Below are 24097 nucleotides of genomic sequence, written 5' to 3'. Positions count from 1 at the left end.
TTTGTGACGTGGGTGGGGTGAAGGGGTGGCTACAAAAATCTCTAAATATAAGCTGGGAGCTGGAGAGAGTTCCCAAGAGCAAATCTCTTTAGAATTATCATTTGCTGGGCTGAGAAGTCTACTTCTGAACAGAGGAAAGTTTAGTTGAGCAGTGAACTTAGCAAAATTAATACCAAACAACTTAACCCAGTTATATAGTGTCTTCCTGAGGGTACTATCAGGAAGCTAGATCACAATATATAACCAACAGGCAGGGAACCCAGGGTTGTAACCCATGATGGCAAAGTCCAAGTTCATGTTGCTCACAATTGCACCTTGGAGTCAAAGGGTACGGATTTAAACTGGCTTCTTTAGCATCGATTACATTGCAAAGATTATGACTATATTTGAAAGACATCAATACAGAGGCCATACAGTACAAGGGTTTTAAGAATAATGACTGCGGGGAGGGTGCAGCTCAGTGTTAAGAGTGTGTGCTTAGCATGCATGAGGTCCTGGGTTCAATCCCTGGTACTCTCATTAAAAAATAATAAATGAATGAATGAATGAATGAATGAATAAATAAACCTAATTACCTCCCTCCTCTCAACAACAACAACAACAAAAGAATTAAAAATAAACTTAAAAAAAATTAAAAAGAATAATGACTAGTTCCCTGAGAGAGTTCAGTGAGCCTCTCCCAAACCCCAAACCACTAGGGGACCCAAAAGGACTAAAGAAGAAAAAAGATAAAAGAAAAAAAAATGTCTACAAAAGAGAGAGTAATCTAAACACCATCTGAACTCTTAGCTCAGTTGGTGCATTAGCACTTGGCACCCAGAGCCTGAAACTTGAAAGTTCTGATTTATTTACTCTCAAACAATTCTTTAAGGAAGTTAGGCTGGTTACCACGTGTGACACATGTCGTTTCATGAAAAAATAAATTTTAGCAGAGGGGATTAGGCCTAGTTCAGGGTATCTCACAGTGGAAAAAAAAATACACTCTCTCCCATTTCCATGCAATTTAACATCCAAAGAGGAAAATGTTGTTAGAATAACTGAACACAAATGAACACTAGTTATAAACTGTTAAATTCTACAAATGAGAAGTATAAGATGGGAAGAGTCAACACAACAGGAGACTCCGAGCAGAAATCTTAGATGAGTGCAAGTTAGCAAAGCAAGGGGTGGGAGGAAAGGACACCCACAAACAGGGAACAGCATATGCAAAGGCTTTGATGTGGTCCATAGTTTCACTCATTCAAGGAACTGAAAAGCTAGTGTAGCTAACTTACCATGAGACAGGGAAATAAGACAACATGATGCTGCGGAAGGAATTTTATGTTTACAAACTACAGAGGAGGCCACAATCATGTTGATATTAATTCATATGTTATTATTATCTACTATATCCTATCTTTACTAAAACCATTATCACAATAAATACGTAAATTTGCGTAAATTAATACCAATCTCATGACAATGTCAGCTAACAGGGAAACAATTTCTTTCTTATGAAAACTGTAATGGAGGAATAGAAATTAGGGGGAAAAGTTGTTCTACCAATGTTTTTACATCTAATACAATTGTATTCCTTAAAAAAAAAATGCAGAGAGGAGGGAGATGAATTTTACAGGGTTTTTTTTAATGGTTCTGTACTATAAATTCCCCAATACTATCAGATAGGATGCTTGTTCTTTTTTTTTTTTTTTTTAAAGAAAAAAACTAGAAGAGCCCCCAAAATCTTTTCTATCACTTGAGAGTAATGAGGCCTGAAAGCAGCAAGATTCTGGAACTTCCAATTTTCGAAAATGAACCTCTGTAGGGGCACATACTATTTGTGAATGTAAATAAGGGAGATCCAATGAAACGTTGCAAAACATGCATAAACCGCAGCAAGTAAGTAGAGGAGGTCAGAATTTTAAACAGAATAATGTCAAGCCATTTTCCATTTACAGGAAAACCTTAGTTATAAGTAAATATGTTGACTAGAATCTTAAAATACCTAGTGCTGAGTTTTCAACGTATCTTATTTAACACAGTATTGAATACCTGTGGTCTCAAAATCAATGGTTCACAACTCTAAGATGATTTTGTCCCCCAGGGGCATTTGGCAATATCTGGGGACATTTTTGTTTGTCACAACAAGGGGGAGGGGTTCTGCTGGGACCTAGTGGGTAGAGGCCAAGAAATGCTGCTACAGTTCCTACAATATACACAGGACAAGCCCCCACCACAAAGAACTGTTTTGGGAACAATTCTTTGGAATGACTTGGGAGTTACAAGACACCACTTTTTCAAAGTTTCTTTTAAGAAAAATTAAAGATCTGAGCCAAACTATGATGCAATTATAAAAATACTTTACCCTGAAGTGGAGCTTCTCTGGCCGGCTCCGGATTGCTCGGGGGGTGGTTTGGAATAACAGGAGGCACGAGCGATGTATGGTCTTCTGTCCATTCTACAAGGAAGAGCAGAAACAGTTTCCGGTTTTTTCTTCACATCGCTGGTCAACTTACTGAGGGGTCCCTTTCTTCTTAATTATAAAAGTTAATCATAAAACTACTCAGACCCATAAAACCAAGAGCAGAGAGCTTAGACTGAAAAGAAATTGGTATTTGACCCCATTTTATGTTAAGGAGATCAAGGTCCCTCCGTCTGTATGTATGTTTACGTATGTGCCTCTGTTTCTGTGTGTTTCTGCTAAGACCTTTGAGTAAAGAAATACTATAAGACAACCAATAAAATCTCCAGTTCTCTCTGGCTGGAAAGTCCACAGTAAGTCCAAGTGAAAAATATCAGGAAAGATATAAAGTCAAGCTGACCCAATATGGGACAAATTTCTCTAACGCAACTGAGCCCTTAGCTGGGCTGCTGAAGCCTGCTTGTCTGTGGCAGTGAAGGCGGATTTCAGCAGTTTGCTAATGTGTTATCTCTTATCATCTTCTAAACCCAAATGGGCCCCCTTACCAAAACTCCAGAGTCCTAACTGTAGTCTTACTCTGGACGCCCAGAAGTAACTCACTGTGAGCGATCCTTGAGATTTACCCCAAAGTCACTTTCCAGCTAAGGTAACATAATCAACCGTGTATATACACTCAATTTTATACTCATATTTCAACTTTCCATTCCGATTTCCCAAATGCAGAAAAAATACTAAAAAAAAAATTTTTTTTTTTTTTTTTTTTACATAGAAAGAGATTCAGGAAGGAAGGAGAAGTTTTCAATAGGAGAGTACTCACACACACGTAGACACATACGTACACACTCCCTCTAAAATATTGTCTGTGGAAGTAGCTGGCAAACTGTGGCTTGTCAGATTGGCCCCAATGCCTACTTTTACAGAGCTTGCAAGTCAAGAATGGTTTTTACATTTTTAAATAGTCAAAAAATTTTTTAAAGCAGAATACTCTGAAACACATGAAAAGTACACGAGGTTCAAATTTCTGTGTTCGTACATAACATTTTATTGGAACACAGCCACATCCATTTGTTTACATACAATAACCGGTGTCACACTATAAGGGCAGAGATGAGTAGTTTTTAATAGAGACTGTATGAACAGCAAAGCCTAAAATATTTATTATCTGGTCATTTATAGAAAAAGTTTGCCAACTTTCAAGCTATGGTCTATATTCGTTATAGTCTATATGATAATAAGTGTTATATTTGATAGCCATGTATTTGATATTCACATATTATATTGAGGGGGTACTAAGCCTACTATTTAAGCCTTCTATTTTTAAAGACTGCAATGAAAAATGAGGAAAAAAATCTAAGCCTCTATTAATAAATAGACAGCTAAATGAAGTGGAGAGATTCATAAACTGGAATATTTTACAGTCATTAAAATTATAAGGTGGATCTCAGGGAGTAAAAGGGGTGGGTAAGGATAAATTGGGAGTTTGAGATTTGAAGATACTATTATATACAAAATAGGTAAACAACAAATTTCTATTGTATAGCACAGGGAACTATATCCAATATCTTGTAATAACCTATAATAAAAAAGAATGTGAAAGTGAATATATGTATGTAAATGCATGACTGAAACATTAGGCTGTATAATAGAAATTTATACAATCTTATAAACTGACTATACTTCAATAAAAAAGAATGTAAACAAATATATATATATAGGTAATCCTATACTAAGCAGCTTTGAAATATGTGCAAGAAATAAATTTTAGTGAGAAAAACAAGTCACAAAACTAATGCATATAAATACATAATGTATTAATATATAAATTATAATCTGGTTTCTGTTAAAATACGCTTATTTGTACATCCCCAGGAAATTTCTGCAGTGTTTACTGCTGAGAAAGGGACGGGAACCAGCAGGGATGACTTAAATGTTCTCCACTTCTGAATTGTTCATATTTTTGCAAAGAGCATGAGTTAACTTGGGATTTTTTAAAAGCACTCAAAATTGTCAGCCTTTTCTGAGTCTCACATGTAATGCTCCTAAAAATAAAAGTTAGTTTCACACCCTGTACCTCCCCTTTAAAATGTGAAAAGCGGTTGGGATTTAGACACCAGTTGCTGTGCAAAAGCTACTGGGGCAAGGGAATTCTTTCACCGTCAGAAAGCTCTCCAATCGAATGGCAATCCCTTTCTAAATGAAGGTGGAGATGGGGTGCCTTTAAGTGGGGCTCGCCACTTTAGAACTGTCTGGGTACCCGGGTGGTGGACTCTAGCAGAAGGTTTGCATCCCACCCCGCCCCCCGGACATCAAGTTCTCCGCAAGACAGGAAGTGATCCTTGAGGCCAATTCTGACCACACGGGGGTGTCAGCGCCCAGGCTTCGCCCGGAGCTCTCGGCCCACAGATCAAGGGAAAGCCAACCTTCTGGCTGCTGCTGCTGCTGCTGCTGCTGCTGCTGCTGCTGCTGCTGCTGCTCCAGCTGCTTCTTCCGTTTGGCTTCTAGAACTGGGTTCTCATACTGTGTCTTCCTGTTGATGTGGCTGGAGCAGAACGCAGAGAGCATTCAGTTAGGAAGCATTTCATCCCACAAGCAAAACGCCCACCAGGGCAAGTCCCTTGACAAGAACTGAGCAAAGCAGGTGGTCTGAGATGCTGAGCATCTTGTGTCAAAATGCACAGTTAGGAAGATGTAATAAAATAAAAATAAAAATGAATGGTTTCCACACAGTGCTTATCCGTTCCAAGCACTGTGCTACCAGTGTTACACGCATTTTATTTTCAAAACCTTCAATAAATGCCAGGATGTTGGTCCTCTTTTTACTCATATTTTACGGATAAGGAAATTAAGTTTCTGAGCAGTTAAGTAATAACTCCCCTAACAAAACAGACCTAGTAAACAGTAAAGAGGCCTGCAAGCTCCAAATGGCCTCCTTTCAAATCCCATGATTTTAACCACGGACTTTCCCAAATGTCCAAGGAACCATGAGACCGGGGGCATTTCTTTAAATCAACAAGAAGTGGATTATAAAATTATTTAAAAATAAGATTAAAGTGGAGATGCGGTGTCATCTGTAACATGTAATCCCGGAAATTCTGCATAACTTTCTACAGTACTGTTCGTGGGAGCACAAGCATTCCCCCAAAACGATCATATTAAAAGATGGACTCTACCAGCATCTGTCAACTATCCTGATCAACAGGCACGAGTCAGGATTCAGAGTATAAGCCTCAGGCAAAGAGACTCCAAATGCAGCTAACCTAAGCAAATGTGATGTGTTCGAAGTGACAAAGACCCAGATACTTCAGATGGCTCCAAAAATCATAAGGCCAAGGCAAGATAAAAATACACACACACACACGAATCCAAATACATCATTTCTGTCATAGCCTTATTTAGTGTATGTATATGTATGCGCGCACACACACACACACACACATATTCGCATCTTTTTTCCTTCATCAAAATACTACTTCATAAGATGTCTGGAAACATCCTATTATGTGATTATTTAGAACTCAAAATATTTTTTCAAGCAAGGCTTAATTTTTTTTTAAAGGCAGGCTTGCCAAGTAGGGTGGAAAGACTGATGACCCTTAAATCCTACGACTGGACTACATGTTTATTTCCTAGCTCTGGTAGGCAATCTCATGCTAAGAAACAGTCTAACATTCATAGGCAGGTGGACCTGAAAAGACACAGGGAAGAGAAGTAAGATAACGGCTTGCCCCTTAAACCAAGTCTGTTCATCCATCAAAGCTGTGGTCACCTGTTCCTTTTCTCTCTGAATGCACAAGTTAGTTCAGGGAGAACTCAAAATGAGCCCCAGACAGAGAGAAGCCTCACTGTACATCTGTGAGAAAGAGGATCTGCAGGGCACACAAGGGAATTTCATTTTATGAGGGTCAGAAAGATGACAAAGCTTGCCTTTCTAATGCTCCAAATCCCCAATCCCTCTTGTTAGGTCCAGAGGTGGCAATGTGAGTACTGACTAAGGACACTTGCTTTATGGAACTCATAATTTTTTACAATAAGATGCTGAGCATTTTATGGCCTGGCATTTGGCATCGTGTGTCCTTATCACCAGGGCATCATACGAAGGACTTTTCATTGCCAGCAGCACGACGGACAGAAAACTTGCCAAGTTATCTCCACTGTGGCAGGTAGGATTTTGATGATAGAACATTTATATGACATCTGTTGCTTCCAAAGGGACTTTTCTTATTTATTTCTCATCTTTCTCAGAGGAAATGGCATAAAACATTTTTTCAGTGTTTACTCACTTAGGTTTCTTTTATTTTCTTTGAGTATCATCCTACCAATATTCGGTTGTACAGGGTGAAGTGCATATCCATTTTAGAATACGGACATAGTCAAGAGGTGGTGACTCTTGAGGGTTTGAGACTCTTAAAGATGGCAAACGGGAGCCACGCGTGTGGTAGAGGCAAAGACGCTTACAAGGTCTTGCAACTCAAGCTAGTTCTCAACTTCCTTCTTAATTGTGGCAGCCCTTCACACATTATTTTAGACTTGTCTGCCTCTTTCAGAGAGTCTGAATGAATAAACAAGAAATAACTGAGAAGTTTAGACTTGGGCAGGACAAAAAATAGGCAAGACAAATCCTCTTTCTCATAAACAACTTGTACACAACTGATCTACTGAATCCTTGCTTCATTCATTCATTCATTCATTCCTTCATTCAACTAATACTCATTAAGTACCTGCCATACGGCAGGACTATGCTGAGCTTTGGTAATGCAGTGATAAATAGAAGACATGAATCCTGCCCTCACGAATTTTTTATTATAATCTGTCGTCTTCAGATTCACTGAATATTTTCTTACCCATTAAAATCTCTCTATTGTTTCATTATAAAACTAATATTGTGTTATCATTATTGTTCTGTTTGTGCCTTATCGTGATGGCAAACTCTGTTCAGCATAAACGGACATAATTACAGGAGGGTGCAAACTACAGTGTGTTTTAATAGGCACTTACTCTACATAGTAGATACCATAGACGGGGTCTTCAATCTTTTCCCAACCAGCAGGCAGTTCTGAAAAATAAAAGAACATTGAGTGCAAGAAGAGCATATTCTGGGAGAGCCGAGGGATTTTCAACAACTGGCTTAGGCAACAAGAGAAAGACTCATTAAAATAATGCCTTAAATCCAAATAAAACTATATATTCTAAACAAACAAACAAACAAAAAAGAGTGAGCATTATTTTTATTTTATCAGTGTATTTTTCTACATGAAGAGCAATGTTTTACGGATACTTCACATGAGCAAATGAAACTGAATAAAATGCAGTCCCAGGTGCCTTCATTCTAAATCGACTACTAAGTTAGATTTTAATGGAAATATAGTTAAATTTTGCCTTGAATGCCTCGTTCTGATCTTAAATATTTGCAGTTTTCTCATTTTATGTCTAGACTACCTTACCACCCAAGCAAAAATGGATGAAAATGAATGCTCCTTTCATTTTCAATTCAATACCATTTTTGCTCTCCCCGGAATAAATTAAACTTTGCATCTTATTTTCTCCTTGTTCCTAATTAAAATGCTACTGAGTAAATAAAAATGCCCACATGGAGTTGAGTTTTTGAATCGCACACATCCATCACTCAACTGCCACATCCGGACAGGCCCTCTTTACCTGGACTGAGCCTCTGAAAGCAGAAACAAAGGTGCTGCCCCCCAGGAATTCATGACCTGGGGGGGTTGATTTTAGTCCTTTGGGGGATCTAGGTGCCCTTCCGAAAACTCAACTGTGCTCTAAGATCGAATGTTCCTTCATGAGGTTTCCTATCAAAGGTTGCCACTTTATTAACTGGGTAACAGTCAGTTCTGTTCTAACAATAATCTAATGTGAAAAAGCCCACTGCACCAGATAATTTGACATGGCAAAAGAAACACCTACCACACGTTTTGTGTCACCAAATAATTCTTCAGGCAGAGCAGCCATTTTTAACTGAATTTCAAAGCCACCCTGATAGACACATAGTTAAGTTGAGCCTGTGTTAACAATGTCCTCCAAAGCGAAGCCCGATTCCTAGAAGTAGCTATCGAGACTGACTTGATCACTATGTATGTACATGTATGACTGAAACATTATGTTGAACACCAGAAACTGACACATTGTAAATGACTATACTGCAATTAAAAAAAAAACTGACTTGAATAAAATACTACAAACACCTGAAATAGCGCTTCTTTTGAAAAATGAGATTTAAAAAAATTCAATGAATCATGTGGTCACTATTTTCAAACAGTGACCTTTTCATCAGGGCACAGGGCCTCCATAAGCCACAGAGAGTTCCCTGCTGAAATGGAGCCACGCGCGTGCACAAAAAAAAAACACGCAGGCTATTACTCAAAGTTTATGTTCTGTTCAGATTTGGCTGCACACCAAAAGGCATTAATTTCATGGGTTTTGCTCCACATGTTATTTGTTTGCAAACAAAGAGACAGGTTTCCCCCTCTTTCTTCCAATTTTCTTTAAAAAAAGAAAAAAAAAACAGCAGGTTTTAAAGAAGTTTTTGAATTCTGGGAGATATAAGCTACTCAAATGCAAGGCAGGTCCAATGCGCAGATGTTGACACAACTTGGCACTTTTATACGCAGAGACTTGTGGATTGATGCAAATCAAATGCCTGGGAAATGGTTTCCCCTTACAAAGCTGGAAATTACCATTTAAATGAAAAAGACCCGGGAAAATATTTCCAAAGAGTTGGGAAATCGAAGATTAGAGAAAATGTGAATTGGTGCCCTGGCATATGTTTGCGCTGGCATGGGGCAGAAGAGTGGATGGGTGTGTGTGTTGGGGGGGGGGTGCTACATCACGTTTAATGAATGAAAACCTCTTACCAAAATTTGCAGTCCTAATACAGGGCCTGCCTGGTTATTTTTAGGTAAAATAGGAAAAATATTAAGAATTCAATTCACTCCATTATTAGTTTGTCAAACATTTATTGAGTGCCTACTGTCTGCCAGAGGGCATGCTAGGCACCGGGGACACAAAGATAATTACAAGTGCACCGTCTGAGCAGACGACTCAAACAGCACACAGTAAGTGGTCTGATGGTGGCCTGAGGAGTGTACAAGAGAAGAAGCCACCTCTGACATTGTCCTGTAACCTACTCAATAACTTATGTTCTAGAGATGAGACTTGGGGCCTGTCAACTGGTATTTCTGGACATTTGTGTATTTGAAACACATCTTCTGGGACAGACTAACAAACTCCAGAAATGTTCCAGTTTTTCAAGCTAAAACTCATTTGAAATTGAAAAGATAGATTTCTCACTTCCAATGTGGTGATTAACTTAATAACAGGAATTAGTCTCCTAAAGCTTAAAATAGAAATGGGTCATCGATTTAAAAAAGGAAGATGTTTGTCTTCCAATTGGCCATTTGGTTCTAAAAAAAAAAAAAAAGAAAGAAAGAAAATGGCAGAAAATACTGAAGCCCAGAAAATGATGACATTACCGTATTTTTTCTGAAGTGCTCTGAAGATCCTTGGAGAACCGCACCTGTCAGACAGCAGGCCAGACTGTACAAGCTGTCACCCAGATTTCAGGTGGCTAAGAACATTTTGGGCTTGTCCAGATCTTGGTCTGAACCTCAGCTCTATGGGTTTATCAGTCTGATGTTGGACTAGTTACTTAACATCTTGAAACGACATCTTTCTCCTGGTTACCTCCAAAGTAGACTGTAGATTAAATAAGGATGTTTGTAAAGCACTTTACATGGTACCTGGCACCTAGGCTCAACTCATGGCATGTTCTAGGAAAGCTCAAAAGGAAGAGGACAGATACACGTGGCCTGCTAGTTTGCTGTCCCTGCCACTAAAAATCTCATGCTGTACTGATCGCCACCACGGAAGCAAATATGGAGCAGTCGGATGTTCCAGTATCTTTTTTCACAAGAGCTTTACAGGCACAGAGACTGAAAGCCACCTTCACAATCAGAGACAAATTTCAAAGCTGTGACTTAGTTTTGGTTGAGAGGGGAGGGGACCCCATTTCCCTGTCTCTGCCTCTCCTAGTTGGTGGCAGCACGTGAACTCCCGGTAATTCGAAAAGATGGTTCTTCAAGGGCTTTTCAATTCTGGGGAGGTATCTGCCAATGAGGTGATAAATTCTACAAATCAAAAATGCATAATGGAGCTTCGGACCCAGCCCAACAACAGAGTTCGGAAATGACAACTCTGTAATCAAATTATCTCTGTCCAACACCCACGCCCAGTGCCCCCGCCTCGTGGAGGCAGATTACAGAGAGGCTTTCCTTGTCACATCTGGAAATGTATTGTTCACTGAAAACCTGACAGTTGCTATTGTGTGAAGTTAGGATCCTCTTATTAAGAAAATGGGCAGTGAACTTGTCAAAAGAATGTGGAGTGAATGCAACAAAAAACTGTGTGTGTGTGTGTGTGTGTGTGTACCACTCTTTACCCAGGACACATTTGGGCCATTTCTATAGTATCCATGTTCCTCTCTGGTTCCACATTAAAGGCAAAAAGAACCATAGGAATTACTGAGAAGCCCAACAAGAGACAGTTAATAAATAAGACAACTGGCAAACACAACATCTGTCCTGATCACAGGGATAAATATTAAGACACACTCTCATTAAATCTCCTTTCAAGCACCACGGCAGCTCCTCTTCCAGCCCCTCTTGACAGATAAGGAAAGGGAAGCTCAGAGAAGGTGAGTGATTTGCCCAAAGTCACAGAGCCAGTAGGTGGGGGAGCCCAGATATGAAGCCAGGCAGCCTGCCCTGACCCCAGAGACAGCTCCCACTTCACCAAACCATCCCCCAGAATGGTGGCTATGACTGTGACAAGGGATATTATGCAGCCAGTAAAAGTTACTTTTTAGAGTCTTTAATAGCATAGGAAAGTGTCCACAATGGTACAGTTACATAAGAAAAAAGGGTACAGTTGATTCTTTCCTAAAATTTTCAACACTGAACTTCCATAGAAAGAAATAAGGCTGTGCCCCTATACACAGCAGTGTTATCTCACCAACCACCCGCACACGGTGGGGGTCACTCACACACAGGAGTCAGGTAGCCAGAGTGCTTTAAATTGGTTCCACTAATAATCAAGGCACTCATCTTGCATCTGGAAAATCTAGTTCTGTCTTTTTAAATTATACATTATCACTGGATTTATACTTTTTTCTTTTTTTTTACAAAATTAATTTCATATTGTTCTATTACACGGGCTGAATCTCAAGTCATTCCTACCACAAAGACCACAAGGACAACTAATTAAAATGTCTTGAAAAATAGATCTTTTCAGTAGTTATCGACCTCTGCTGGTCTATCCGCCAATTACAATGGGGTATGTTCCAAACAATAAGAAAAACAGAACCAAATTCTATTATATCCTAACTCTAGCCAACCACGATTGATTATCTTTATCTAGATAATTCAGACAAATCAAACTGCACAGAAACAATAATCAGTATTAAATATTTATATTCTCAGTTCTTAAGGCAATCTCAAAACTGCTAGTCTGATTCAATTATCCCCAGACAGTTCCATTCATATTAACGTTAAACCATCTTCTATTTAAAAAAATATTCTATGGTCAATTTTCAATCAGCCAAGGCTTTCATGTGCAATTTAGCTGAATCTTGGGCTTTCCCATCTAACCTTCTGTAGATGCATCAGATGGAATGCAAACTAATTTTAATATTGTTCAAAGCTAAACATAAAACATTTAACTTAGCAGGGAACATAATTCAGTACGTTCCAACAGCCAAGATAAAAGAGTCTGGCATTATCTGCTAATGGAAATTCTTTCGGAATGGCGAGAGCTTGGAGTAGTCGAGACCTGATTTACATCGATATACACGCTCTAAGGAAAATGACACATATAAACTCAGCATCCGGTTTTTCAGTCATTCACTACAGTTGCAAAGTCAACATGTAGTCTGTGACTGAATCACAATGTAACACTAAGACTTAGTAACCATTCAGTTAATCAGCAAACTGTTGTATCGCTGTTACTCCCACTAAGATCTTTAAATTAGTCTGGTGAATTTTTGCTTGTTTGTTTTGCTTTTCTGTATTCCCCATGGAGAAAGCCACCCACACCAAATAAATAAAGAAATGAGACCGAGACAGATTACAGGAGCGTTCAAGGGACACAGCAAACACCTACCCCACTCAGTTTTTTCTTAATCCTCAATTTACGAGAGTCCCTAACATCGATGTGCTAACTCTCATTCAAGTCCCAATTCCCTTAGACTTTTTCTTTGTAGACACAATTTATTACAACTCTGCGTGATGTCTGCTGTCAGACCCATGGGTTGTAGGGTTGCCCTTTGGTGGATGAGCTGGAATGAAAATCATAATTGGAGAAGTGCAAACTAAAGAAACGGAGGGATTAAGCAATTCACTGGGGACAAAAGCATCCAGGGCAAGTCATGCAGGCTGGGAGGGTTTACCTAGTTCACTGTCCAGCTCCTCGGTATGGATCCCTTCTTCTCCAAAGGAATAGCAGGAATGAGACAGAAAAGAGAGAAAGAAAAATTCAGACACCAGCACCAAGAAAGAAACATCCCTCCAGAAAAACAGCAGCAAACACATCATTTAATTTTGTCCTTACCTGCACTGTGGCTTTTTTCATTGGCTTGGCTAGTCAACGAGAGACCTCAGTGTAAATCACAAAACGCTAAGAGCTGATATTGGCAACATAATTACATGGCTCATTTCCTTGCATGTCAAAGTAGGGTTTGATTGGTTGTAAAGGATGACAAATACCTTGGCGGTTTCACTGTTCTTACGTGGGAAGTCACTTCCTACAGACCTTATTTCGAGCAAAGAAAGCTGTTAGACTTTTCACTACTAGCCCTTTTAATCCTTTAATTATCTTCTAATCAGCGAGGCAATTATCCTCACATTACTTAACTTATAAGTAACACTGCTGCCTGAAAAACGGAAGGTGAGGTCAAATCGAGGATGCAGACTCTAAGGTGAGCTCCATTTCCATGGCATTCAAAAGGAGTTAGAGAAATGAACTACGTCACGATGATGTACATCAGGAAAGTGAGCCCTAAAGGCTGCCCTGGGAGGACTACTGGGAGGCAGAGTTTACTTTGTGGAAGATTTCTAAGTCAAATGGCTCAGAGGTACTAGAATGAAAATGTTCTCAGTAGCTTCGGTGAGCAAAACAAGTCGAGACCCTTTCCATTCTTGACCTTTGCTTGCTGTCAGTACATTTTATTATAACTGAGAAGAGAACACAGGACAGCACATACTGAGTCATCTCCTACATGGTCATTCCAGCTACACAGCAGGTGGGAGGTCCACAAACACAGGGATCGAGCCTGTTTCCACTACTGCAACGGCTGCTGTAGTGTTTGATACATGACAAGTCTCAAATGCTTCTCAAATGGATGAATGAATGAATGAATGGATTACTGACTTTCATGACCAACCTGGCTCTGCACAGCTTGTAAACTCTTGATTTACAAACTATCCAATTACCAATAATAAGGTTCGACACCAGCTTGTTTCTTAAAAAGGGAATCTGATTTATGTAAAATCTTTCATGAAAAAGCCCATTTGGACATGACTTAACAATGTCTTTGGGAGCACTCATGCATTTCCTTAGTAATTCTTTTTGGAGGAGGGAGAGGAGATAATTACATGTATTTATTTATTCATTTATTATTACTTTTTTAATGGAGGTGCTAGGGATTGAACCCAGGACCTTGTGCATGCTAAGCACATGCTCTACCCCTGAGCTATACCCACCGCCCTTCCTCAGTAATTCTTTAATGAGACCTAGTATGTGCCAGTCACCATGCCAAGTGACAGAGACATCAAAATGAGCACAAGCAGGCACGTCTCTATCCTTCTGGACAAGGAGACACAGCCAAAGCTCACATAAATAAAAATTAAATTAAAACTTCGATAAGTTCTCTGGAGTTATGATACGTAATAGAATGATCTAATCATAGCTGGGGGCAAGGTCAAGGGAAGAGTCCCTGAGCTGTACCCTGAAGGATAGGCAAAATTTAATGAAAAGAGTTAAGAGTGAAAAATGATAGAATTTAAGCTCTCTGAGAGCAGGGCTTTTGGTTTATTGTGTTCACTGATACATCTGAAATTTCTAGAATGCACTTGACATAGAAGGCATTCAATAGGAAATATTTGTGGGGTGTTAAGAATATTCTAAGAAGAGAACTGCACATCTAACTGTCCTGGAGCAGGAACGTGATGAGGACTGGTGGGGTGAAGGGCTGAGCATAGGATGGAACAAGAGTCAAACAAGCTGAGGGGCTGAACCATATGGCGCTTGGAGAGGCAAGTTGGGAACTTGGCATTTACTGAGCAGCCCAGAGAGCCATCAACAGGACTTGATGGGGGTAGTCAGTGATGACAAGGTCACATTCTATACGACTGCTCTGAGCACAGTGCAAGACGGAGAGTGGGCTCAAGAGTCCAGATGGAAGGTGAGCATGACCTTCACTAGGATGGAAGAGATGGTGAATAAAATGGAGAATGGATTCCAGAGACACTTGGGAAGCACACAGAACTCAGCTGGTAGGACATGGGTTAGAAACCGGTGTTCAGGATGTAAAAGGTCAAGGAGAACTCTTAAGAATGCATGAATTTAACTTCAACTGAGAGAGGGAACACTTTCAGAAGACCAGATTTTGGGACGGGATGAAAAATCATTAGTTGGGTTTTAATCAGAATGAGTTTAAAGTTTCTTTGAGACAAACAGTGTTATTAAAGATTAAAATATTGGCCTGGAACTCAAAGGCAAGATTGAAGGCTTCTAACTGAACTACTAGATAACACAGAAATGACAACACACGTGATACACTGAAGATCAAAATTCCAAACTAGTTTCTGGCTTTTGTGAGATAGGAAAAAGAAAATCTAAAATTTTTACAATAAATGTGATGCTATACTGTTACATTCGAAATGAATAAAACCTACAGAGGGTACAAAGAAACACAGGAGAAATACTGTGACCAACAATGTAATTCTTCTTTGTGTATAATGTAAACAACATGTTGTCAAGGCAGCTTTGTGGTGAGTGGGAAGAGAAAAATACAAGTATGGGAACGAATACCTGCCATACTGGAATAATCTGGTTATATATTTATACCACTGGTGTATGCAAGCACACAGACATAATATGGTTTCTACTAGAAAAAGACGACGTGAATTCTAATGGTGAGGGCATAATTACTAAATGAACTGCTTTTGGTATGAATACACACTTGTTCCAAAGGAAATAACATTAAAACCAATGATATGAATTCTAAGAATTAAAAATTAACTAGACTTGGTAACAAAAACGTTCAGTAATTCTACTCAATATTTTTACTCCATTTTTCTCAGTAAAAGCTATTGAAGTCTTCTATTATCTACAAAATTATATTAACAGGCATTTTTATACATTCCCAGTTTAATTATAATGGATACTGACATTGAAGATCTGATGGTATTAAGAGTGCCCAAAATGGCTTCAAAATTACCATGCATCAAATAAAGATTATTCTGAGAAGTTTTATGGCTAGATGTATTTTATGTTCAGATCTTTGAAAACTGGTCACGAATGTATTATACATTAAATAGAATATGTGAAGACTCAGGATGGCCATTATCCCTTAAGCATGCAAAATAATGTAGCTGCCCATGCCTGGATCATTTCCTCTTCAGAAGTAAGCAACCAAAATAAAACAAGCCTCTCAGTCGTCCCTCCTCAGTCAGAAGGATTTGTATCTCCACCTGAAGTCACTCAGATAAACATGAACACGCAATTCTATGTTCATTTCACGTAACCCGCAAGCCACGTGTAACAGAAGGATCTGAAGTAGGAGGCTATGACAGGATACTGTTTTACTGGCTTACATTTTCAAACAAACCTCCAGTTTATACACACAACAATTCTGCCCTCAAGGATGAATGAATAAAGTTTCACTATCTCATAGTAAAATGTGTACTCAATAATTATACTACTAAAAAAATGTGACAATGAATATATGTATGTTCATGCATAACTGAAAAATTGTGCTCTACACTGGAATTTGACACAACATTGTAAAAGGACTATAACTCAATAAAAAAATGTTTAAAAAATTATACTATTAATTTAAATGCCAGGAATGAATAATAAGCAGCTAAGCAAGCCATTTCCCTTTTAATTTGTCCACGTCAAAAAGCAGTTTTGGTAGAACTTAGCGAAGACTCAAAGGGAACACATTTGTTCTATCTTAATTTTTTTTTTTTTCATTTTGTAAAAGTAAATAGAAATTCCAAAGCCTTGAGATAAATGTTTTAATAGTAACTCTTATAGCCAGTTGATTTTTTTGTTTGTTTGTTTTTAATTAACAGGCAGAGTGGGGCTAAGGGTAACACCTCAGTCTCTTCTGTGGAAGAATATGCTTTCAGATATTTAGGACACATACACAAATATTTCTAAACAAAGCGAGATTTGCTTTCTTTATGCTAAAAATGGGGAAATAAAAGGGAACATGGAGAGTTCAAGAAAAGGGCCTGATTTTTTTTCTCTAAGACTATCAGATTATAGGATCAGGGTCCAATAGGTCTAAGTGATCAGAACATCTTTGGTTTCTAAATTCCTAGAGGCTTTCTAGAGTTTTCTCCAAGTTCCTGAAGGCAGAGAGGCTGCACCTTCATCTGAATAGTTTCTGACAGGACTGAAGCCCTGTTTCTAATGGAGAATTTAGCATGCCTTTATGTTTAAACAAATTATTTTTTTAAACTCTTTTATGCATTTCCCTCTTGCTTTTGGAAACCACAGTGCATTTACTAGAAACGGAACTAGCTTTTGAAAGCTCACTGTTAAAACCCGGCTGACCTGGCTACAACTCTTTAAAGTCTGCATGTGTGAACACGCCCCCAGCTCACTTAAACCCAGACCTTCCTAGCCCCTTACCATCATCTTCACATTCTTCCAGAGGCTTCTGCTGCTTGTTCAGGCACCGAGGGTCTAACCAAGATGTTGTTTTTGTGTTATGGCTGAAATCCAGAAACAGAAATAAGAAATATGTTTGAAAAGATTAAAATAGAAAGGAAAAAAGCTCAATGACAGATTTACACAGTCTTGAACATTCAGTCTTCAATCAAAGCAATGATACTTTCCAACAGCAAACCCAGGGCAGAAGAAAGCTCCAGTTTGGAATTATAAAATGCCTTGGGAGGGACCTTAGGCAGGCTTTGTTCTTACCTAAGACATAAACATCCCATATGAAGAGCTTAAAATTTTAAGACCAGTTTTATTTTTGACAAATGAGCTCCCAATCACACCCCTTATCTATGCTATCTACTCTCATTGAGGCTTATTTTAGTCTTTACATTTGGCAAAGACCAAATTCCAATTTATTTTAAGTTTGTCGATGACTTAAATCTTGGGTGCTGGGATTCACAAAGAATTCTGCTATTTGACTCATTATATTACATAAGAACTCTCACGATTGTGTGAAACTATCAGTTCACGCCAGTGGCTCGGAGATGCCAAGACATATCATTAATCACAGCATCTTAAATTATGCTTCTGACACAGTTAAGGCAACCCAATGTTACCTTCACAAATAGCACCTAAGCCACGGAGAAGCTTGGAGAAGCTGACGTGCCACCCCACTTCCTTCTGGAGGGTCTAGCCCACCTCCAGACAAAGTGTTTCAACAGACACTGACAGTTGCCCTTCAAACATGGTACAAACATCACGAGTGATCTAATGCAGATCTAGGACAAAGGTCTGCTTGAGCAGAACTATGAGTCCATTCTTTGCAAACTAAATAAGAGAAGCAAAGATCTACAAGTCCAATACTTCAAGCTGCAAACCAGAAGCGAAAAAAAAATTTAAAAAAAAATTTTTAAGTTTAGGTAGTAACCTCAAATTTTTTTGGAAGTCTGAAGTTTAAGTTGTAAATAAGCCAAAAAAAAGTCTTTTTTTTTTTGTTTTTGATTCAAATCTTATGAATTGTTGGAAAAAACTGAAGCTTAAATGAAAAACAGAATGCGCAAATGTATGCGGACATTATCTCAACTGGGTTAAAAGAAGAAAAAACAAATGAAAGGTACTATCGTTACAACTATCATCATCAAACCTACTTACTTGTCCACCTAAAACTATCATAATCTGTTTTGACATTTACACATAAGGCAAAATGTATTTAATCCTTACAAGAACCCTATGAGAGGAGTATTATTCGTATTAAAATGATTACTCCCCATTTTCCGCATGAGAAAACTGAGGACAAAGACATGAAAAAACCTGCCCAAGGATGCTCTGTTGATACACAGCACAAGTGAAATCAAATTCAGGGAGTTCCACACTAGAACCCACGGTCTGCACTATTCCTACACAGTAAGACTGTAAAAATGGTCACTGGTGGGAGGGAAGATTATGTGTGAATTTTTTAAAAAACACTTTTTAATTTTAATATAATTATAGATTCACATGCAGTTATAAGAACGGTCACAGAGAGATCTCACATTCCCCTTTCCCAGACACCACCAGGGGTAACATCTTGAAAACTGCAGTACGTCATAACCACAATACTGAAACCCATACGGTCAACACAACAAAACACTGCCATTATCACAAGGATCTCTCTTGTTGCCCTTTTAAGCCACATCTGGTTCCTTTCTAATCCCTCTCTACAGCACTCATTTTTAATCCGTGGTGACTACTCAACTGTTCACCAAATGTTATAAAATAAAATTACATAAATGTTATAAAAATGTTTTATAAATGGGATCATATAGGGTGTAATCTTTGGGGATTTGCATTTTTCATTCAGCATAATTCTCATAGAGATGGGTGCAAATATCAATAATTAATTCTTTTTATTGCTGAGTAGTATTCCATGGCATGAATGTACTACAGTTTAATCACTAAAGGACATCTGGGTTGCTTCCAATTTTTGGTTATTTGTAATACATCTACTATAATCATTTATATACAGACTTCTCTGTGAATATAAATGTTCACTTCTGTAGACAAATGTGCAATTGTTCGGTCATTTGGTAACTGCATGTTTAGTCTAAGAAATTGCCAAACTGTTTTCAAGAATACCACCCAATTTTACTTATCTACCAGCAATGTATGAGTGACTGGGTTTCTCTACATCTTTACCATCATTTAGTGTTATTATTATTATTATTTTTATTTTAGCCATCCTAAAAGGCCATACCTGTGATATCTTAGTAGTTTTAATTTGCATTTCCTTAAAGGCTAATGATGTTGAACGTTTTTTCATATGCTTATTTGCCACCTGTATATCTTCTTCAGTGAAATGTCTGTTCGTGTCTTTAGTTCATTTTCTAACTGGATTTTTTTTTTTAACTGTTGAGCTTTGCAAATTTTATATATTCTAGATTCCAGTCCATTTTCACATATTGGGTTTACAAATATTTCCTCTCAGTCTATAGTTTGCCTTTTCATTTTCTTACCAGAGTCTTCTGCAAAGCAAAAGTTTTTCATTTTAATGAAGGTGAATTTATCAATTATTCCTTTTAGGATCATGTCTTTGATGCCAAGTCTAAGAACTCCATGCCTATTACTAGACCTCAAAGGTTTTCTAGGTTTTTTTCCCTCTAAAAATTATATTACTTGACATTTAACCCTTGTCTATGATGATCTATTCCAAGTTAATTTTTTTGTCTAAGATGTGAGGTTTAGGTTGAGGTTAATTTATTTGCTTCTGACTATACACTTGCTCCAGCACCGCTTCATTGCATTGAATTACTTTTGCATTCTTGCTTGAAAATCAGTTGGACACATATGTGGGTCTGTTTCAGGCTTTCACTGATCCATGTGTCTATTTCTTCATCAATATATCACACAGCCTTTCTTACTGTGGTTATGGAGTAAGTCTCGATATCGGGTAGACTGATGACTGTGACTTTATTCTTCTTTTTCAAGACTGTTTTACCTATTCTAGTTCCTTTGCCTTTCTATATAAATTTCAGAATAAACTTGTCTCTACCAACAAAATCCTCACTGAGATTTTGACAGGACTTCCATTAAACATGCACACACATGTAAGAACTGGCATCTTTACTACACCAATTCCCAGTCTTTCAATCCATGAATAGAGTATGTGTCTCCATTTATTTGGAGATTTTTTTCATCACCATTTTGTAGTTTACTGCACACAAAGTCCTGTAAGTGTTTCATTGAATTTATACCTAAGGGAGGTTTTTTTTGGGAAGTAACCATGAATTATATTTTATTTTGAATTTTGTTGTATGTTCATTGTTAGTATATAGATATACAATTGACATTTGTGTACTTATCTTTTATCTTGCTGAACTCATTTATTCTAGAATTTTTTGTACATTTCTTAAGATTTTCTATAAAGATATTTGTGTGTCTTTTTAAACCACTTTTTAAACTGAAGTATAGTTAATTTATATGTATATAAAGTTAGTATAGCTGTGTTAGTTTCAGATGTATGGCTAAGTGATTCAGTTATACATATATATATGTATATATTCTTCTGTCCATTATAGGTTATTACAAGGTCTTGAATATAGTTCCCTGTGCTAGACAGTAGGTCCTTGTTGTTAGTATCTATTTTATATATAGTGGTGTGTGTCTGCTAATCCCAAACTCCTAATTTATCCCTCTCCCCACCACCCTGCTTTCTCCTATGGAAACCAAAAATTTTTTTTCTATGTCTGTGAGTCAATTTCTGTTTTATAAATAAGTTCACTTGTATCATTTTCTTTAGATTTTGCACAGAAATGGTATTATGTGATATTTGTCTTTCTCTGTCTTACTTAAATTTATAATCTCATATATAATAAAGGAACTGTATCTTGAATATATGAAGAATTCTTAAAACTCAAAAAAGAAAACTGCAACCCAATTAAGGAAAAATAAGCAGGGGATTTACTTCTTCTAAGCGGCTGGATCTATTCTTCCTATATTACATCATAATTTATATATACACCACAATTTAGTTGTCTGATTCTTTAGGGAAATTATTAATTTTATGCTTCCTCCAGCTCTCCAGATTCAATGATTAGGATGATCTGTTAATTGCTTTTTTGTATAAAGCGTGTTAAATTGTAAAAGAGAATAATATCAAAAGCACATGATCAATCCTTTCAGATTTAACTTAACATCTGTAGCTGCTAGAGAAAGAAGGGAAATGGGGAGAAGGGGAGAGGTTTAGGCAGAAAAAAAATGGTACTTTACTCTATAAAATAGACTTCTCCATTTTCGGTATAGGCCATCTCCCAGTTTTCAGGTAGAGGACCTAAATTATCCTCTGCAGAAAGAGGTAGGTACTGAGGGAATTTCTGAGAAGGGTCCGTGATGGGAGCAGCGATGATGCTACTATTCACAGGCAGGAGCGTTGTTTCTTGGAGAGTGTGCTCTTCTTGGTCACCAGAATCGGCTGTTTAATCATGGGGAGAGAAAGAGAGAGGAAAAAATTCATTAATCATATCCCAAACTGGGGAGTTCACTACTGTGTGCAGATATATTCTTAAAAACCTTCATCCTTTCCTAATTGCTGGATATCAACTATACTCTGTTTTATTTAAATAAAAGTTCTTTTTTTTCAATTGAAGTACAGTCAGTTACAATATGTCAGTTTCTGGTGTACAGCATAATGTCCCAGTCATGCATATACATACATATATTCTTTTCATACTCTTTTTCATTAAAGGCTATTACAAGATATTGAACATAGTTCCCTGTGCTATACAGAAGAAACGGGTGTTTTAAAATCTATTTTTATATAGAGTGGCTAACATTTGCAAATCTGAAACTCCCAAATTTATCCCTTCCCACCCACTTTCCCCAGTAACCATAAGATTGTTTACTATGTCTGCAAGTTTATTGAAAACATCAAAATGAAGAACCAAATTTATTTTACCAAAAAGAAAAAAGAGAAAAATATGCTCAAATAATGCATTGCTCACAAACTTGGAAATGTCAAAGAAGAAACACACTCATGACTCAAACCCTCAAATCCCTTAAACTAAGAAGGCCATCAAATATCTCTCATTCCTTAGGTATCATTTAGTTTCATGACTCGGAGGACATTTGGGGGAAAGATAAAAGTCCATGCTGAAAACACCAAGAGAGTGGCATTGTTGTCCATTTTGTAAAATTATTTAAAACATTTTTGGTACATGGTGGCATAGATCAAAGACTGAAAAATCAAGCTAAAAAGTCTATAAAAGTTTAGAATATACAGACAGCTCTACCAGGGACTCAGATTCAAGCCTCTTTCAGAAAAATGAGGAGAATATTCCTGTGAAAACCAAGACAGTTATCCCCAGAACAGTATTGTGTGGGTGGACTGATTTGACTTGGGTCTTGAAGGATCTCAGCACACGAGCCTCCCTGCCTTCTTATTAACTAGAAACATCAAGGGGTGATGTCATCAAAGTCTTCACAAGTGGCACTGTTGACATTCTGCTTGAATTTTTATAGAGGCTGATGATATTAAATGTCAATCTCCACGGGGCTTTAAAACATAAAATGAGGGCATGTAGTCATTTTCTGTCTCCCACAGTAATTCTCCTGCAGACATTTGTGATTTACTCAAAGCAGACTGAGGAATAATGAAAGGCTGTTTTCAAATCTTTTTCTGATGAGTAGCTCCCAATGACACACAAGAGAATAAAGGTAATCCAAAAGTTGGATGGGGGACATGTCAAGCCTATTAAACAACCACCTCCACCAAAACTCCAAGGCCACTGAGGACCACTGGCTGTGGTCGTTCCCTGCCCTGCAACTAACCCTTCTTCTTCTGGTACCACCACTCAGATCTCCATTTGGAAATCACTCTCTCCATTCAAGGTCCATGTGGCCCAGGTGGGGACTGACTTAAGCCCACTCCCAGCTCATGCAGTGGGCCCAAGTCATAGTCATATCACTCTTGTCATTATGACTGGATTAGGCACATGATCCAAGGCAAACTAATGAATTTTCAGCATAGAATTGTTTGCTGGGACTATCAAGCAAGAGCCTCTTTTTAGTTTTTAGATAATTTTAATTTGTTAAAAAATTTTGGGGGGTAATTAGGGTTTATTAATTTATACATATATAATGGAGGTACCAGGGACTGAACCCAGGACCTTGTGCATGCTAGGCACGCACTTTACCACTGACTATATCCTCCCCACTAAGAGGTAGCCTCTTGATGCTGAAGTCACTCAGCTGAGAGATTTCCATGTTGGACGTGCCATCTTGACAAATCTTGACAATACTGGCCTGTGAATTAAACCCACACAGAGGAAAGCAGAGATGACACACAGAGAAAGTCATCTAATGCCCCTGAGGAGCTTCTCTGACTTCACGTACCCCTGGCTTCTTCAATTGCTTGATCCCCTAAATCCCCTTCCTGCTTAAACCAATTGAGCTGCTTTTTACAATTTGTATCCACGAGTGTAGATTAATGAGGCAACTGTAAGTTTGAAGGAAAAAAAGAAAATCGGGCCACCACAGAAGAAACATTTTGAAATTACTAATCAATAACAAAACAAATTCAAAACTTGGCAAGAGTAAAAAGATTCACTCTTCATTCTCTATGAGCCAACACATATTTATTTCTGATATATTATTGGCAAGTATACTTGTCAAACTTCAGCGTATATGAGAAACACCTGAAGAATTTGTTAAACTACAGCTATGGCTCCCTACTTCAGAGAACAGATTTGGAATAATTCAAAAATG

At 37.9% G+C, this 24097-nt stretch overlaps 1 protein-coding gene across 17 annotated transcripts in view; it reads right to left on the bottom strand.

Annotated features, from left to right (window-relative positions):
- MAGI1 (membrane associated guanylate kinase, WW and PDZ domain containing 1) overlaps positions 1 to 24097 on the bottom strand; it is a 577834-nt gene that overhangs the window by 75347 nt on the left and 478390 nt on the right. For 9 of the 17 annotated variants that reach the window (XM_074344521.1, XM_074344522.1, XM_074344520.1 and 6 more), the window contains exons 5-10: positions 21605 to 21806; positions 17330 to 17412; positions 12855 to 12890; positions 7397 to 7454; positions 4822 to 4940; positions 2345 to 2437 (exon numbers count right to left, since the gene is read on the bottom strand). In XM_074344521.1, coding sequence (XP_074200622.1) covers positions 2345 to 2437; positions 4822 to 4940; positions 7397 to 7454; positions 12855 to 12890; positions 17330 to 17412; positions 21605 to 21806 — 591 coding nt within the window. Of the gene's footprint in view, positions 1 to 2344; positions 2438 to 4821; positions 4941 to 7396; positions 7455 to 12854; positions 12894 to 17329; positions 17413 to 21604; positions 21807 to 24097 lie in introns of all 17 variants that reach the window. The other 8 variants (XM_074344506.1, XM_074344518.1, XM_074344508.1 and 5 more) reach the window with 2 other exon arrangements.

Source organism: Camelus bactrianus, chromosome 17, assembly GCF_048773025.1.
Source record: "Camelus bactrianus isolate YW-2024 breed Bactrian camel chromosome 17, ASM4877302v1, whole genome shotgun sequence".
In the NCBI taxonomy this organism is placed as follows: domain Eukaryota; kingdom Metazoa; phylum Chordata; class Mammalia; order Artiodactyla; family Camelidae; genus Camelus; species Camelus bactrianus.
The sequence above is the reverse complement of the archived record's forward strand: the minus strand, read 5'-3'. Positions and strand labels throughout refer to the sequence as shown.